Here is a 14,624-nt window from a genome sequence, read left to right as displayed (position 1 = left end):
GAGCCCAGGGTCCTCCTCAGGGTCCGGCGGCACCCATCCTGCTGGGCTCCTGTCGCGTGCAGGCCCACGTGGTCCCCCGAGGTGGGGTGGCCATTGGTGGAAACCCCGGCAGGTGACACTTAGGGGAGACCCGCTTCCCGGCTCCAACGAGCAACCCCAGCGGGCAAACACCTTTCTGGAAGCACTCAAGCCGTTGCCTTTCAAACGCAGCGAGTCCCACGGTCCCTGCCTGTGTTTCGTGCACACTGGGCCTGGGTGGCTGGGTGGCCAGGTGGCTGGGGGCCAGGTGACCGGCTCTGTCTGGGCCAGGCTGGGTGGAGCTGACCTAGGAAATGGCAGCTTGGACCCTGCTAGGCGTCCAGCCTCCACCAGGGCCTGAGCAGTTGGGGTCACTGGAGGGAGGCCGGGGAAGGATGGTGTCCCCAGAAGATGGGGTCCCTGTGGGGGGGGTCCCTGAGGGCTGACCCCCCCTTCAGCACCTGGTGCTCTATCTTCAGATCTCTGAATGGTGCCACGGACATCCAGGGGTTCCCAGATCTCAAAGGCACCACCAGTCTGGAGATCCTGTGAGTGGATGCTGGCCCCCCAATCCCCCTTCGCCCCCCAGAGCCCCCAGACTCTGGTCCCCGTTGTCTGGCCTTCTGCTGTGGCTTCTAGCCGGGCCCAGAGGCTGCCCGGCTCAGCCCCGGGGCCCATGGCCACTCCCACCGGGCTGGCAGGTGGTTCAGGGGAGGGGCTGCTCTTCCCCTCTTTCCCAGCCTGGGGTTTCTCAGAGATCCTAACCACAAGCCGAGGCGCACGGAGGACCCGGGAGCGGCAGGAGGGCTGTGACACCCACCTCCTGTGCCTCCTGGTTTCCACTGTGTCCTGGGGGGGGAGGGGTCAGAGCATAGCAGGCCCTCGATTCACTGTAAGAGAGTGAACAGAAGAGTCACGCGAACACCCAGAGCTGGAAAATTTTCCACGAGGGAAGTAGTAGTTTCCCAGGATGACCTTGGCCTCACGTCCTCCCCGGAGCACCCTGTCCCAAACCCGGCCGCTCTGCAGCCTGCTCGCAGCCCACTGCCCCCGCCCCGGGTGCCCCGGCATCCTCCCTGCCCCAGGCACAGGGCACGGGCTCTGGGCTTGGTTCCCACGGCCCCACTGGGGCTGGAGTTTCCATCCATGGCCTGCGCATGGCCCCCGTCCCCTACGAGGAGCAGAAAAGGGTCCGGCCCCTGTGTTGCTGGTGACACCAGGAGACGGGGGGGACACGAAGGGGAGGGCGGGAGGGTCTGGCTGCAGGACTGCCTGCCAGGCGGTGCCCGGCCGTGCCCCTCTGTCCACCCCAACCCACCTCCTCCTCTCTCTCCCCGCAGCTCCCCGCCCCGTGCCCCCCACTTCTCTTTTGTCAGCTCTGTGCTCCCATGTCAGCGTCAGGCCAGAGGGGAGGCGGGGGAAGGGGGCTGGGGACGGCAGGGCCCGGGTCGGTGCTAGCCCCGCTCTGTTCTCCCCGCAGGACCCTGACCCGTGCGGGCCTCCGGCGGCTCCCCCCGGGGATGTGCCAGCAGCTGCCCAGGCTCCGTGTCCTGTGAGTGCCTCCCGCGCCCTCCCGCCTGGCAAGGCCCCTCTGGCCTCCGTCCCCTGGTCACTGTCTTCCTGGAGAGAGGCAGCCTGCGCTGAGACCTGCCTGAGGGGGACTGGGCTGCCCTCTCCCGTTTGGGGAAAAGCCTCGGTCTTCGAAGTCAGACCCGGGGCTGAGGCCGAGCTCTGCCACTTCCCGCCGGTGAACCCCGCCTCCCCCTTTGTGTCTCTGAGCTCGGGTTTCTCATCTGCAAAACGTGGGCGCATTTAGAGGGTTGGAAGCGCTTGGCACATCGTAGGTCCCCCAAAGTGGCTCTAATAGGTTACCCGAGTCTACACAGGGACCGCGGAGGAGCTTAAGTGTCCCATGAGGAGCAGGGAGTTTCCTCTCCCCTGAGTCTCACTCGGGTCTGAGGTGCTCACCATGGACCACAGCCCCTGGCTCAAGATGTGCACGGCCAGCCCTGGATGGGTGTCCAGCCGGCCACCGACAGGCTGTGTGTCCGTGGGCAGGTCCTGTCCCCTTTGTGTGCCTCAGTCGGATGAGGGGTTGGGCTGGGGGCCCCCTAGGGGCGTCGGCTCCGTACTCTGACGGTGCTACCGCCTGGGTAGCCTCGGCCAGCTGACTCGTCCCAGTGTGGCCCTGTCGTGCCCCTCTCACCTCCTGCTCCCTGACCCCCGGGGCCCTCCCAGGGTCCCCCGGGCCTTCGTATGGATGAGGCAGCCCCACCCGGGTCCTGCAGAGAGGAGGGGCCCAGCGCCCGGGGTGACGAGGTCCACAGCCTTGTCGCTGAGGCCTAGCTCCCCTCACCGGCCCGCCCCCCTCTCCCCAGGGAGCTGTCTCACAACCAGATCGAGGGGCTGCCCAGCCTGCACGGGTGTCAGAAGCTGGAGGAAATGTGAGTCTGGGGCATTGGGCCTGAGTGCGGGGTCCGCAAGCACTCTGACCTTCCCCTCCCTGGGCTTGCTGACCCTGAGGTCAGGGCTGGGAGCTCGGCAGAGGCCGGGACGGGCCATGACTCGTAGTGACAGCCCAGGAGATGGTGCCCAAAAGCGGTCTCGAGGCGGCTCCTTGGGGGTCAAGGCAGCAGGAAACGTGACAGTGATGAGGGCCAGCGGAGGGGCAGGTGGGCTGGACATGGGGTGGCCGTGGGGGACTGGAAGTGCCCCAGGCTCTCGGTTTCCGTAAGCACACACGCACGTGCACACTCGTGTCCGGGAGGGAAACCTGGGCTGCCGGTTCCACGGGGACCGAAACACGTCACAGATTCTCCGAGCTCCCTTCACCCAGCTCCTGTTTCCCCAGGTGACAGGGCCTCCGGCCCTCCGTGTCTGTGCCCTGGGACCAGGCAGGGTTGGGGGCGTGAGGGCCTGTCCTAGTGCCTTGACACTGAAGGAAGGAGGGTCTGCACCTTTGCTGAGGCCCAGGGTCCATCTCCCACTCAGAAGCCAGTCCGCTGAGCTCTGCCTCCCAGCTTGGGCCCGTCTGGGGCCGCCAGGGGCTGGGCAGCATTCTGCTGCTGGACTAGGGTCTGGGGGGCCCGAGGAGTGAGGCCAGCTGGGCTGGGAGCCAGGCCCGGTGGGAACCCTGGAAGCTCACTCCCTTTGGGGCCACAGGGACGGCTTTGTAGCTTTGTCTCCTGACCCACTTACCCAAGGCAGCCACATCCCCCGTGCTCTCTTTAATTCTGGTGATTCTGCGGGCTGGGTCCTTCCTTCCTCCCAGCGGGTGGGGTCGGGATGCAGGCAGTGTCTGGGCCTCTGGGCTCATCCAGCCTCTCTCGCTGCCCTAGTGGCCTCCAGCACAACCGCATCTGGGAAATCAGAGCTGACACCTTCCGCCAGCTGACCTCCCTGCAGGCCCTGTGAGTACCCAGGGTGGGGCGACCCTCCCTACGTGCCTGCACCCCGTGGGGACCCCCAGCACCCGGGGAGGACCCTCCCTGCACACCTGCACCCCGTGAGGACCCCCAGCACCTGGGGGACCCTCCCTAAATGCCTGCACCCCGTGGGGACCCCCAGCACCCGGGGAGGGCCCTCCCTGCACGCTTGCACCCCGTGGGGACCTCCAGCACCCGGGGGGCCCCTCCCTGCATGCCTGCACCCCGTGAGGACCCCCAGCACCCGGGGAGGACCCTCCCTGCACACCTGCACCCCGTGAGGACCCCCAGCACCTGGGGGACCCTCCCTAAATGCCTGCACCCCGTGGGGACCCCCAGCACCCGGGGAGGGCCCTCCCTGCGCGCCTGCACCCCGTGGGGACCTCCAGCACCCGGGGGGCCCCTCCCTGCACGCCTGCACTCCGTGGGGACCCCCAGCACCCGGGGGGCCCCTTCTTGCACACCTGCACCCCATGAGCACCCCCAGCACCCAGGGTGGGGGCGGCCTCCCTGCATGCCCACACCATGGCACAGGTGTCGGTGACCCACGGTAAGAATGACGGGCCCTCCATGTGTCACTGTCCCCTCCTGTCACGTCCGCTGCCCGTAGGGACCTGAGCTGGAACACCATCCGGTCCATCCACCCTGAGGCCTTCGCGACCCTGCGCTCCCTGGTCAAGCTGTGAGTGTCCACTGCCCTCTCCTCCTGGGTGCTGGAGCACCGTGGGCCTGTGGGCGGCCCAGCGGGGGCAGGAGGGCCCGGCCTGGGGTGGGACATGCGTGGGTGTCGGCCACACATGCTGGGGACGTGGCTCCAGCCTAGCCGGCATTCCCAGCCCCCTGGACAGACGTGGGGCCTGATGAGCAGGAGCCACCCCTGCGAGCTCTGCAGTGCCACGCGCAGCCTCAGCCCCCGGGCAGCCAGGTCCCTAAGTCACCGGATGTGAACAGGGAGCGTGTGGGGCCGCTGCAGGCCCGGCGTCAGCGCCGGGAGGGGCCTGGGGGGCCGCCGTGCACAGTGGAGCACGTTCTCCATGGCGTCCCGCGTCTACCGGAGACCCTGCAGACCTGCCCCTCCCCTCTTAGGTGCTCCCTGGCCTGCGGGAGGTGGATGCTCACCAAAGGGGCCGGGACCCCGGCGCTCACAGCCCTGCTCTCTGGGCTCCAGGCCACACTCTCACCTCTGCCTCCCGCCCGTTCGCTCTGCTCCCGCCTCATCGGTCAGATGGGTATTTTTATCCCTTTGAAAGATGAGGCCACTGAGGCTCGGGCAGACCTGCGACACGCCTCGGCTTCACGGGGAGCTGGTGACGGGGCCCGGTTCCCTGACGTCCAGCCCAGGCCGTTTCCACGCTGCCGGTCTGTGGCCGCGCTGTCTGGTTTGGAGGCCTGGCTTCTTCTGATATTTCTCCAGGGGGGCCATGCACATCTTCACCTCTGGCTGCTAAGTTGGCCCTGAAACAGAACGGGTGACCGAACCCCTGCGTGTGGCCAGATGGCCGCGCTGTTCAGTCCCAGCTCTGGCCTCCGCGTCCTCAGAAGAGCAGGGGGCCGAGGGCCGGCACAGCAGGCGGATGCCCTGGTGGGGCGGACAGGGCCTCCGGTGGGACTCAGATGGGGCCCAGCAGCTGTGGCTGAGCGGCTGTGTTACCCAGGAGCTGGGACGGCGTGGCGTCACCTCCAACAGCCCCGTGTAGTCAGCCCCCGAGGTCCCACGAGTGGGGGACGACGGAGCCCTGGCAGCCCTGCCGCCTCTACCCGGCATCCGTGCTCCTTCCTGCCGAGCCTTCCTTCCCTCCTCTCCTCTGGCTCCCATCCCGGGCACACTGGCCACGCCTTCAGCACAGTCTGCCTCCAGCCACGCCCTGACTGCCAGTGACCCTGACCATCCACTGTCCTAGGGACCTGACGGACAACCAGCTGACCACACTGCCCCTGGCCGGGCTTGGGGGCCTGGTGCATCTGAAGCTCAAAGGGAACTGGGCTCTGTCCCAGGCCTTCCCCAAGGACAGCTTCCCCAAACTGAGGTGAGGCTTCCCGTCCCCACACCTACAGAGGTCTGCCTCAGGGCAGTGGCCAGGCCGGGAGGGACAGGAGAAAGCCCAGGGCCTCACCCCGAGAAAAGCCTGGAGGCCCAGAGTCTGGCCAAGCCTGAGTGGGGAGGGCCCCTTCCCCCTCATCCCCGTGTAGCATTTCCCTCTCCCAATCCCAGCCCTGGGGGACCCCGGCGAGGACAGAAGTAAGATGGTGGGAAGGCCCCCTGCCTACTTGGGCAGCTTCCAGGCCTGGACTCAGGGCCGAGCCCAGGGTGCCGATGAGTAGAAAACAGCCGCTCAGCCCTGGCTGGTGCCGAGGACCCCAGGCCTCCGTCGGCCCGTGTGGCCCACGCTGTGTCTGCTGCAAAGCAGTGGGGGTCCGGCCCCACCCACAGGGCGCCGACCCAGCTCTGAGGTGCCCAGAGGCACGGGGCGCAGGCCTCACGGAGGGCGAGGCTGAAGGGGGCCAGGAGAACCCGGTCTCCTCGCGAGGGGAAGAGGAAGGCCGCCCGGAGGGGCAGAGCTCCCAGGCTGCGTGGCCTGGCTGCTCCCCGTCGGAGCCTGGCTCTGGCCTCTAGATGAGGGAGGAGGAGGCTGGACGGCGCTCAGAGCCCTCAGGGGCGGCGGACAGGCTGGGCCCTCAGGAAGAAGCCTGGGGGGCCGCCAGCGGGGCGCTCGGGGGCTGGGGGGCAGGTGCGGGCTGCCGGGCCCCTGGCCGCGGCTAAGCTGGCCGTCTCCCCCGCCCCGCAGGACCCTGGAGGTGCCCTACGCCTACCAGTGCTGCCCCTACGGCGTCTGCCCCGGCTTCTTCAAGGCCTTGGGCCGACGGGCGCCCCAGGGCCCTCACCCTGACGACCGGGACGCTCCCAAAAGGCCCCTGGGCCTCCTTGCCGGCCCAGCCGAGAGCCGCTGTGAGTGACCCGGGGGGCCGTGGGGGGGACGTGAGGGAGGAGGCGCAGGACCCCGAGGGGAGCCGGCAGGGGCTGCCCCGGTTCACGCCTGTCCCCCAGGCCCGGGAGACGAGGGCGGCGCTGAGCTTGACGGCAGGCACGCCTCCCGCCTGCCGAGCCCTCCGTGGCCCCCAGGGCGCTCCCCAGGCCGTGGCTCACGTGACAGCCCTGTCCTGGTGGGCCTCGTGGGCCGCAGCGCCTCCACGGCGCCCCCGCCCCGCCCCGCCCCGCGAGCCCTGCGGCGGGCGTTCTCAGAGCAGACAGCGTTCTCCAATCAGCCCGAGCCAGGCGGGGTCAGGCGAAGTCAATTAAGTTAAACCTGCTTCTGGAAAAGAGTCCTCTCACGCTGTGTCTCAGAGCCGAAAGGAGCAGCTGGGGGGTCACTGCTGCCCCCGCCGTCTGCTCCACTGTCTCACCAGGGGCTTCAGAGGCCCTGGTGCCCGGGGGCCTCTCGGGGAGGCCAGAGGGGAACACCTACGGGCTGGGGTCTCTGATGAAGGGCAGAGAGAAGGTCTCCGTGGCCTGCCCCCTGTTGCAGGGCACGAGCAGAATTGGGAGGGAGGGGAAAGGGCCCCGACTCTGGGGTTTCCCTTCAGCCTCTAAGTCCCCCTTCACAATGTGTCAGTGCAGAAGCTAAACAGAAAGATCCGATCTAATCACGTAAGAACATTCACGCCAGTGTAGACGGACCCAGCTTCTGACTCCAGCAGACCACTCACGGGTTGGGTCACCGCGGACAAGGCCTTGCGGAGCCTCCGTTTCTTATCCGTAAACTGGGAGCGGCGTTCGCGCCCCACAGGCCGTCGCGAGTATGGAAGATCCCACAGACAGAAGCGTGTGCCCTCCGTCCACGGTCGCTGCTCAGGGAGGGGCCTCTGGCTGGACATGCAGGAGTGTAGCTGGGAGCCCAGGAGGCGCCGTGGGCGGGCGAAGGGGACTGGAGCCCTCCCGGGAGAGTGTGAGGCCCGGCAGGGGCAGCAGCTTCCCCAGGGCGGTCTGGGTGTCTGCCGTGCACTCCGCAGGGATGGAAGGAGGAGTGGAAGCCTTCCTTCCTGAAAGTGAAACTCTACCAGGCCAGAGTCTGGGAGAACCACAGGGCATCGGGATGGTAGGCGGCCATTGCCATAACGGCACCAGGGCAGGGCCCCACTTCCTGAGGAGCTGCTGAGCCTAGGAGGGGGCCAGGGCCGCGGCTACAGCCGTATCCCACTTCCCCCTCGGTGAAGAGCGGTCCTTAGCACTTTGGCTGTGACCTTACAGCCTCAGACAGAGTCCACGGGCCTCAGCTCTTGCATCTCATCCGTGCATTTTGATTTCCAAGCACTGCTGAGCTCCGTTCTACGGAGCAGGAAAGGTGGCGAGGGATGGAATGCTAGGCTGTGGGCACAGCCCGGCCCCCTGCCCACCCAACAGCCTCCGGGCCATGGGCAGCTCCACAGGGCCTCCCTGCCTCCAGGGAAAGCTCCCAACTGAACTGTTTACCCTTTAATTGGGAGAAAGGCTCCACACAGGAAGCAGACATGTGAGCTGAAGGCGGGGACAAGTGTGACAAATGGTCGCCTGCCTGGGCCTGGCCTGTACACGGTGGAGAGCCCACTGGCCCGGCTCCCTAACCTTCCAGGAGAGGCAGTTTCCCCCGCCTACCCCAACCCCACTCCAGAAACTTTCCAGGAACTCCCTGGCAGTCCCGTGGTTAGGACTCGCTGCTCTCACTGCCAGGGGCCCGGGTTCAATCCCTGGTCGGGGAACTAAGGTCCCACAAGCCTCGAGGGGATCTTCCAATGATGAATTATCGCTGCAAGAGAGAGTTTTGTCTTTATAAACTATAAACTGGTTTAGTTATCATTTATCATTTCAATATTCTTAAAGAATTTATGGCCCCTGAGATGTCCACCCCCCTGGAGATTGCAGGCCCTGGTTTAAGAAACAGCATAAGAGCGAATAAGGAAAATAATGCCATTTGATTCAAACACGTTTTGGAGTTTCTTTAACAAGGCATTTGCCTTTCTAATCCTATTTTCTCAGACTAACAGAATCGCAGAGTCTAGACTTAGAATTGGAAGGATGGTTAAAGATGATCTAGTCTATCTGCTAACGCAGTAGAGAAGCGCCCTTCTCACACTGGAGACTTTCTGCTCCTGTCTCTCCAGTTACGCACACCGCGTGCATCTGTAAAGCTCCCCCAACCGTCTCCCCGTCCCCCCACCTTGGCTGTGCGGCCCAGCGAGGCTCGGTCTGAGTTCCGCTCTGTCGCTCACTGGCTGTGAGACCCAAGGCAAGGTCTTCGCTTCAAGGAGCCGTTTCCTCACCTGTCCGATGATGCCCGGGGCTGCCTGCCTCCTGCAGCTGTGAGGAGGGTCCGTGAGCTGGTGGGGATGAGGACTCAGCAGGCGCGGGGCCTGGAGGATGAGAGCTGGGGGAGCCCCAGCCCTGGCGCCAGGTGACCGCCTCGTGGGTGCAGCGTACGTGCCCACGGCTCCTAGAGAGCAGGGCCGCGTCTCGTCCACCCCACGTGCCCCCCACCTGTGCCCAATGCCCAGCACAGGGTACTGCGCTCGGCACACGCGACCTCTTTGTTGGACCCTCTGATGGTGGGAGCTTGTTTGTGTAGGAAGAACCAGAACTTCTCCCTCTGGATCATGATTTGCCTCCTTCTGTGACCCGTCTGTGGATGCTGTTCTGCCGTCTGGGACCATCAGCACGTCGGGGTGTAACGATGCCTGCAGGCCGGCAGCTCTTTGAGGACGGTGTTCCTCCCCTCACCCTGCCTTTCCCGAGTCCAGCACCCCCAGCGGCTCGGCTGTCGTCACCGTCCCTGGTCCACCTCCTCCGAGCACATCCCGCTGGCTGCTCTGTCCGTTGCAGTGTGCAGGGCTCCCAGCTGGACACGGAGTCAGAGCGGTGGGCTGGCCCGTGTGGAGGGCCCTCACCGGCAGGGCAGCCTCCCCTGACTCTGCGCAGCTGCCTGGGAGGACATGGGGGCACTTGGTGTCTGAGTTATAGGAAGAGCAGGTCTTAGGTGTAAAGGGCCACAGGCGGATCATAGGGAGCTGACCAGAGGTTTGCCCCCGAGGGTAGAAACGTTTGTGCAGGGCCGCTGGGAGGCCCCGTGCCCAGCAGGCGAGTCGGGACAACATCTCAGAGGGTGGGGTTTTGGAGAAAGGTGGGGCTTGACCCACACCAAGACCAGGGTCTGAGCCAGTTTCTGGTCTCCCCTCAGATGATGTGGACCCGGACGAGCTCCAGCTGGAGATGGAGGACCCCAGGCCACACCCCACTGTCCAGTGCAGCCCTGTTCCAGGTGAGACGGGTGCCTCGGGTGGGGGAGGGCAGGGACTGGGGGAGGAGCGTTACGGAAATTGGGGACCAGCTGCTCGCCTTTTGAAAGCCAATACTCGAGAGACAAGTTCGGTGGAAAGGAAAGTTTGCTTTATTTTGGAGACTGGCAACCTGGGAGGGGGAGGGTGGACTCATGTCCAAAGGCCGACTCCCCCCACCAAAAATCAGTGGGCAAGAGCTTTTACGGGGGAGTTTCAGGGGTGTATAGGCAGAGGGAGGGGGCTACATGCAGAGACAGCACAGTCAGCTCTGACGGTCATCTTGAAATTGGTCACTGGTGGTCTCATCAGCGTCATCTTGATTGTTTTAAGTACAGTTAGTCTTCAGTTCCAGGGTCGGTTTGTTTCCATTTCTTCAGGCCAGTTCTCAGAATTGTGACAGCGTATGTCATGGCTACAATCTGTTCATCATGTAGTTAACTTCTTCCAGCTGGCGGGGGCGGGTTTCAGTATCTATAAAACAGCTCAAAGGACATGGCTCAGAATATTATCTACAGCCCTTGAGGAGGAACTGAAGCTCCTTGACTTTGCTCATTGACTATTATTACTTAGTCCTGTTTGACTATTTCCTTTGCTTCTGCATTTTCTCACTTCTCTGATTAAACTTATTCTTTGGTTAAAACCGACAAGAGGCAGGCGGGGGACATGGGGGTGGGGAGGACCATAGCGTCCTGCTCCGTTTCAGGAGCCCCGAACTCTTGTGAGTTCAGCCTCTTCTGGTCATTCCTGGGGAAGGGGCTGTCGTCCCCCTTCGGTGGCTGCTTGCGGGGAGCGGGAGAGGGGGAGGGGAGGGGAGTCAAAGCGACATTTACGAATCGCCAGAGGTTATGCAGCCAGGAGGAAATTTCTCTCAGTGAAGAGACCCCACTGCTCAGGGCGGGGGTGCGGGGCTGGCTCGTCTGAGACCCGCAGAGTTCGAGCAGGGGCAGCACCCTGCAAGGCCCCCTTCTCCATCCCTCCCCACTCCATCCCAGGAGGGGTGCCATCTCTCGTAGGTAAAGCTCTCCAGGGTGTAAAACACCGGGTGTCCCGGGGGGCTCCTTCCAGCACTGTCCGCTCCTTAACGGCTGAGGAAGCCTCCTTCAGTCTCCCCTAAATCCATCTTGCCGTCAAGAAACAAAGAAAATTCCCCTTTGGTCCAGCCCAGCCTCTGTGTTTAGCGTGAAGCCCCAGGCCGCCCCAGAGGCAGCAGCGGCCACGGGAGCCGGGCCGGGAACCGTCGGACGAGTGGAAGGCAGTGGACAGCGTCCCTCTCACCAGCTCTCCAGCCCCGCCCAGGCCCCGCAGCACACGTGCCCCGCGCTTCGCGGCTGTAGCGCGCCCTCTAGTGCCCGCAGCGGCAAGCGCACCAGCGCACCAGCGCACCTGGAGGGGCAGGTGCGTGTTCACGCGGCCTCTGAAAACCGGTGATCAGCAGCGATGACGTAGAAGGGGAAGCTCCAAAAGACAAAATCCAGCTTGCACTCACTTTTACAATAGCACATACAAATTGCCAGATAAATTCTGGTGCGCCCATATTCACTGCACAGACACCTAAAATATGCTTTTCAGTAATATAACAATATGGGAAAGTGTGCATGATAAAACTTTAACTTAAAAAAGAGAATAAGAAACTATGGGACGTCCCTGGTGGTGCAGTGGTTAAGAATCCACCTGCCAATGCAGGCGACAAAGGTTCAGTCCCTCGTCCGGGAAGATCCCACATGCCGCGGAGCAACTAAGCCCGTGCGCCACAACTCCTGAGCCTGAGCTCTAGAGCCCGCGAGCCACAACCACTGAGCCCACGTGCCACAACTACTGAAGCCCGCACACCTAGAGCCCGTGCTCCGCAACAAGAGAAGCCACCGCAATGAGAAGCTTGCGCACCACAACGAAGACCCAACGCAGCCAAATAAATAAATTTTAAGAAAGAGAGAGAATGAGAAACGATATACAGTAAAGTCCCAATTTAGTTAAAAAAGTCTATATGTATATATGTATTTTTAAAAACTGATAGAAAACATAGCAAAATGATGCGCTTCTCTGAGGAGCGGGACCACAAGCAGTTTTAATCTTTCCATGTTACGTTTTCCAGTTTTTCTACAATTGACATCTACTATTTGGTAATCAGAAAAAAAAATGTTTAAAAAATAGCTGTCACAAATCCTCTCAAATCCCCAAGCCACCTAGCAGCACATTGAAGAACAGGAGTCCAAGGTCAAGATGGATGAAGAAACAAAGGTGTCCAAAGTTACAAGGTGGTTTGAGGACAGGGCCTGGGCAGAGAGATGGACAACGCCAGGCTCTCCCGCATCCAGTGCAGAACCAGACGGGAAAACCCCAGGGGCCACCTGCTCTCTGATGTTCTCAGTAGGCTTTGTCCCCAACACTGACCCGGTCGTGAGCATTAAATGTGGCCGAGGAACCAGGGAGAGCCCACCTGGCCAGGCTCCTCGTGGCGGGGCCCTGGGTGCCGCTCTGCGGGTTGGCCCCAGCCTGTCCCTAGGGCTGCTGCCCTGACCGCTCCTCCAGGCTAGCCTGTCCCTTCCTTGCTTCTGGACGCTGCTCCGTGGGGAGGGCTGCTCTGCCTGATGTTTCCCCAAGGCTGGTCCGTGCTGCCTTAGTCTGCACCTTGTGTGCGTTTCTCACATGTCTGTGCCTCTGTGTCCTGGGCTGGTGTCCACCCCCTGCAGCTCGTGGAAGAAGCCCTCCTTCTGTGTCCCCTCTGCTCCTCCCCCAGACCCACCAGGAGTCCTGAGACTCCCGGTGGCTGGCAGGGCTGCCCTGCAGGTGGATGAGGCTGTGTCAGCCCCGGGGCCCCAGGCTAGAGTCTGGTCCTCTCTCCCACAGGCCCCTTCAAGCCCTGCGAGCACCTCTTCGAGAGCTGGGGCGTCCGCCTGGCCGTGTGGGCCGTCGTGCTGCTCTCCGTGCTCTGCAACGGGCTGGTGCTGCTGAGCCTGTCCGCAGCCGGGCCCGGCCCCCTGTCCCCGGTCAAATTCGTGGTAGGGGCCATCGCAGGGGCCAACACCCTGACTGGCATCTCCTGTGGCCTCCTCGCCTCGGTGGACGCGCTGACCTTCGGCCGGTTCGCGGAGTACGGCGCCCGCTGGGAGTCGGGCCCGGGCTGCCGGGCCGCGGGCTTCCTGGCCGTGCTGGGCTCCGAGGCCTCGGTGCTGCTGCTGACGCTGGCCGCCGTGCACTGCAGCGTGGCCGTGGCCTGCGTGCGGGCCCGAGGGAAGGCGCCGGCCCCGGGCAGCTTGCGCGCGGGGGCCCTGGGCTGCCTGGTGCTGGCGGGGCTGGCGGCCGCCCTGCCACTGGCCTCCATGGGTGAGTACGGGGCCTCCCCGCTCTGCCTGCCATACGCCCCGCCCGACAGCCGGCCGGCCGCCCTGGGCTTCGCCGCGGCGCTGGCGATGCTGAACGCCATCTGCTTCCTGGCGGTGGCCGCAGCCTACGTCAGGCTCTCCTGCGACCTGCCCAGGGCCGAGCTGGAGGCCGTGTGGGACTGCGCCGCCGTGCGCCACGTGGCCTGTCTCACCTTCGCCGACGGGCTCCTCTACTGCCCCGTGGCCTTCCTGAGCCTGGCGTCCGCGCTGGGCCTCTTCCCCGTCACCCCCGAGGCCGTCAAGTCCGTGCTGCTCCTGGTGCTGCCCCTGCCCGCCTGCCTCAACCCCCTGCTCTACCTGCTCTTCAGCCCCCACTTCCGGGAGGACCTGCGGCGGCTCCGGCCCTGCCCGGGGGTCCCGGGGCCCCTCGCCCTGGCGGCGGCCGGCCAGCTAGAGCCGAGCTCCTGCGACTCCACCCAGGCCCTGGTGGCCTTCTCAGACGTGGAGCTCATCCTGGAGGCCTCCGAGGCGGGCCAGCCCCCCGGGCTGGAGACCTACGGCTTCACCTCCGTGACCCTCGCCCCCTGCCAGCAGCCCGGGGGCTCCCGGCCAGAGGGCAGCCACTTTCTGGAGCCAGAGGGAACCCGCTTTGGGAACCGGCCACCCGCCGTGGACGGCGGACAACCGCGGAGGGCTGAGGGGGCCGTGCCAGCAGGGGGAGTCCAGGCGGGGGCCGGGGGCTTCCAGGAGTCTGGCTCTGCCTCGGCCTCACACTTGTAAATGTCCTCTCCGTTCCCCTACGCCCCTCCCCTCCCGCCCCCTCCGTGAAGGACGCTGCTTGTAAAATAAACCCCGGCAGATGGCCCCGCTCTCCCAGGCCACCGCTGTGTGTCCTTGGCCTGGTTTCCCCTCGGCCCTGCTCTGGCCTCTTCCCTGTCGCGTCTGAGGCTGAGGACCAGAGGTCTGGACGTTTGTCCGCTTAAGGGAAATGAGGGGAGCAGAGGACAGTGATGGGGGTAGGGGCCCGAGCGGCCCAGGATCAGGTGCGATGGGCAGGGGACCTCACAGAGGCCAAGAAGGGGCCGCCAGGGCATCTCCCCTTGCTCCGGGACTGGATGCACATGTGCTCTGTGCCCCTCTGGTCCTGAATATGCCGCTCAAAAGACTCCTGTGAAAATAAGTTCCTGAAAATAGGACATTGTGCCCCTTTCTTAGAGATTCAGGGTGCACGTCAGTGTGGTAAAGAGGCAGGAGAATCCCACAGCAGTGAGATCTGTTGAACTTGCTTTAAGCCAGTTCTCCAAACTATTGAACAATAGGTTTTGGTTTGCCGGTTGGGTTTTCGTGGAATATCTACGAGCGTCTCACAGACCAGCCCTCGTCCCTCCCAGGGGCCCCCTTCTGCAGCACCTGGTGACATCGCAAGAGGCCACCAGTCCTGAAAGCCCGGTCCTGGGAGCTGGACCCTGTCAACCAGACGTGACCTTCTTGTCCCTCTTGTCCTGCCCTGAAAAGAGTGGGGAGCGGGCTGCTGCCCCGTGTTCCAGCCTCA

General features: G+C 64.1%; 1 protein-coding gene across 1 annotated transcript in view; it reads left to right on the top strand.

Moving 5' to 3' along the window:
* LGR6 (leucine rich repeat containing G protein-coupled receptor 6) overlaps positions 1 to 13,852 on the top strand; it is a 96,701-nt gene extending 82,849 nt beyond the window's left edge. The window contains exons 10-18 of the mRNA XM_061185231.1: positions 498 to 566; positions 1,499 to 1,570; positions 2,397 to 2,462; positions 3,357 to 3,428; positions 4,054 to 4,125; positions 5,345 to 5,470; positions 6,230 to 6,390; positions 9,650 to 9,730; positions 12,597 to 13,852. Of these exons, the coding sequence (XP_061041214.1) occupies positions 498 to 566; positions 1,499 to 1,570; positions 2,397 to 2,462; positions 3,357 to 3,428; positions 4,054 to 4,125; positions 5,345 to 5,470; positions 6,230 to 6,390; positions 9,650 to 9,730; positions 12,597 to 13,852 (1,975 nt within the window). The remainder of the gene's footprint in view (positions 1 to 497; positions 567 to 1,498; positions 1,571 to 2,396; positions 2,463 to 3,356; positions 3,429 to 4,053; positions 4,126 to 5,344; positions 5,471 to 6,229; positions 6,391 to 9,649; positions 9,731 to 12,596) is intronic.
* Positions 13,853 to 14,624: the final 772 nt, after the last annotated feature.

Source organism: Eubalaena glacialis, chromosome 3, assembly GCF_028564815.1.
Source record: "Eubalaena glacialis isolate mEubGla1 chromosome 3, mEubGla1.1.hap2.+ XY, whole genome shotgun sequence".
Classification (NCBI taxonomy): domain Eukaryota; kingdom Metazoa; phylum Chordata; class Mammalia; order Artiodactyla; family Balaenidae; genus Eubalaena; species Eubalaena glacialis.
The sequence above is the reverse complement of the archived record's forward strand: the minus strand, read 5'-3'. Positions and strand labels throughout refer to the sequence as shown.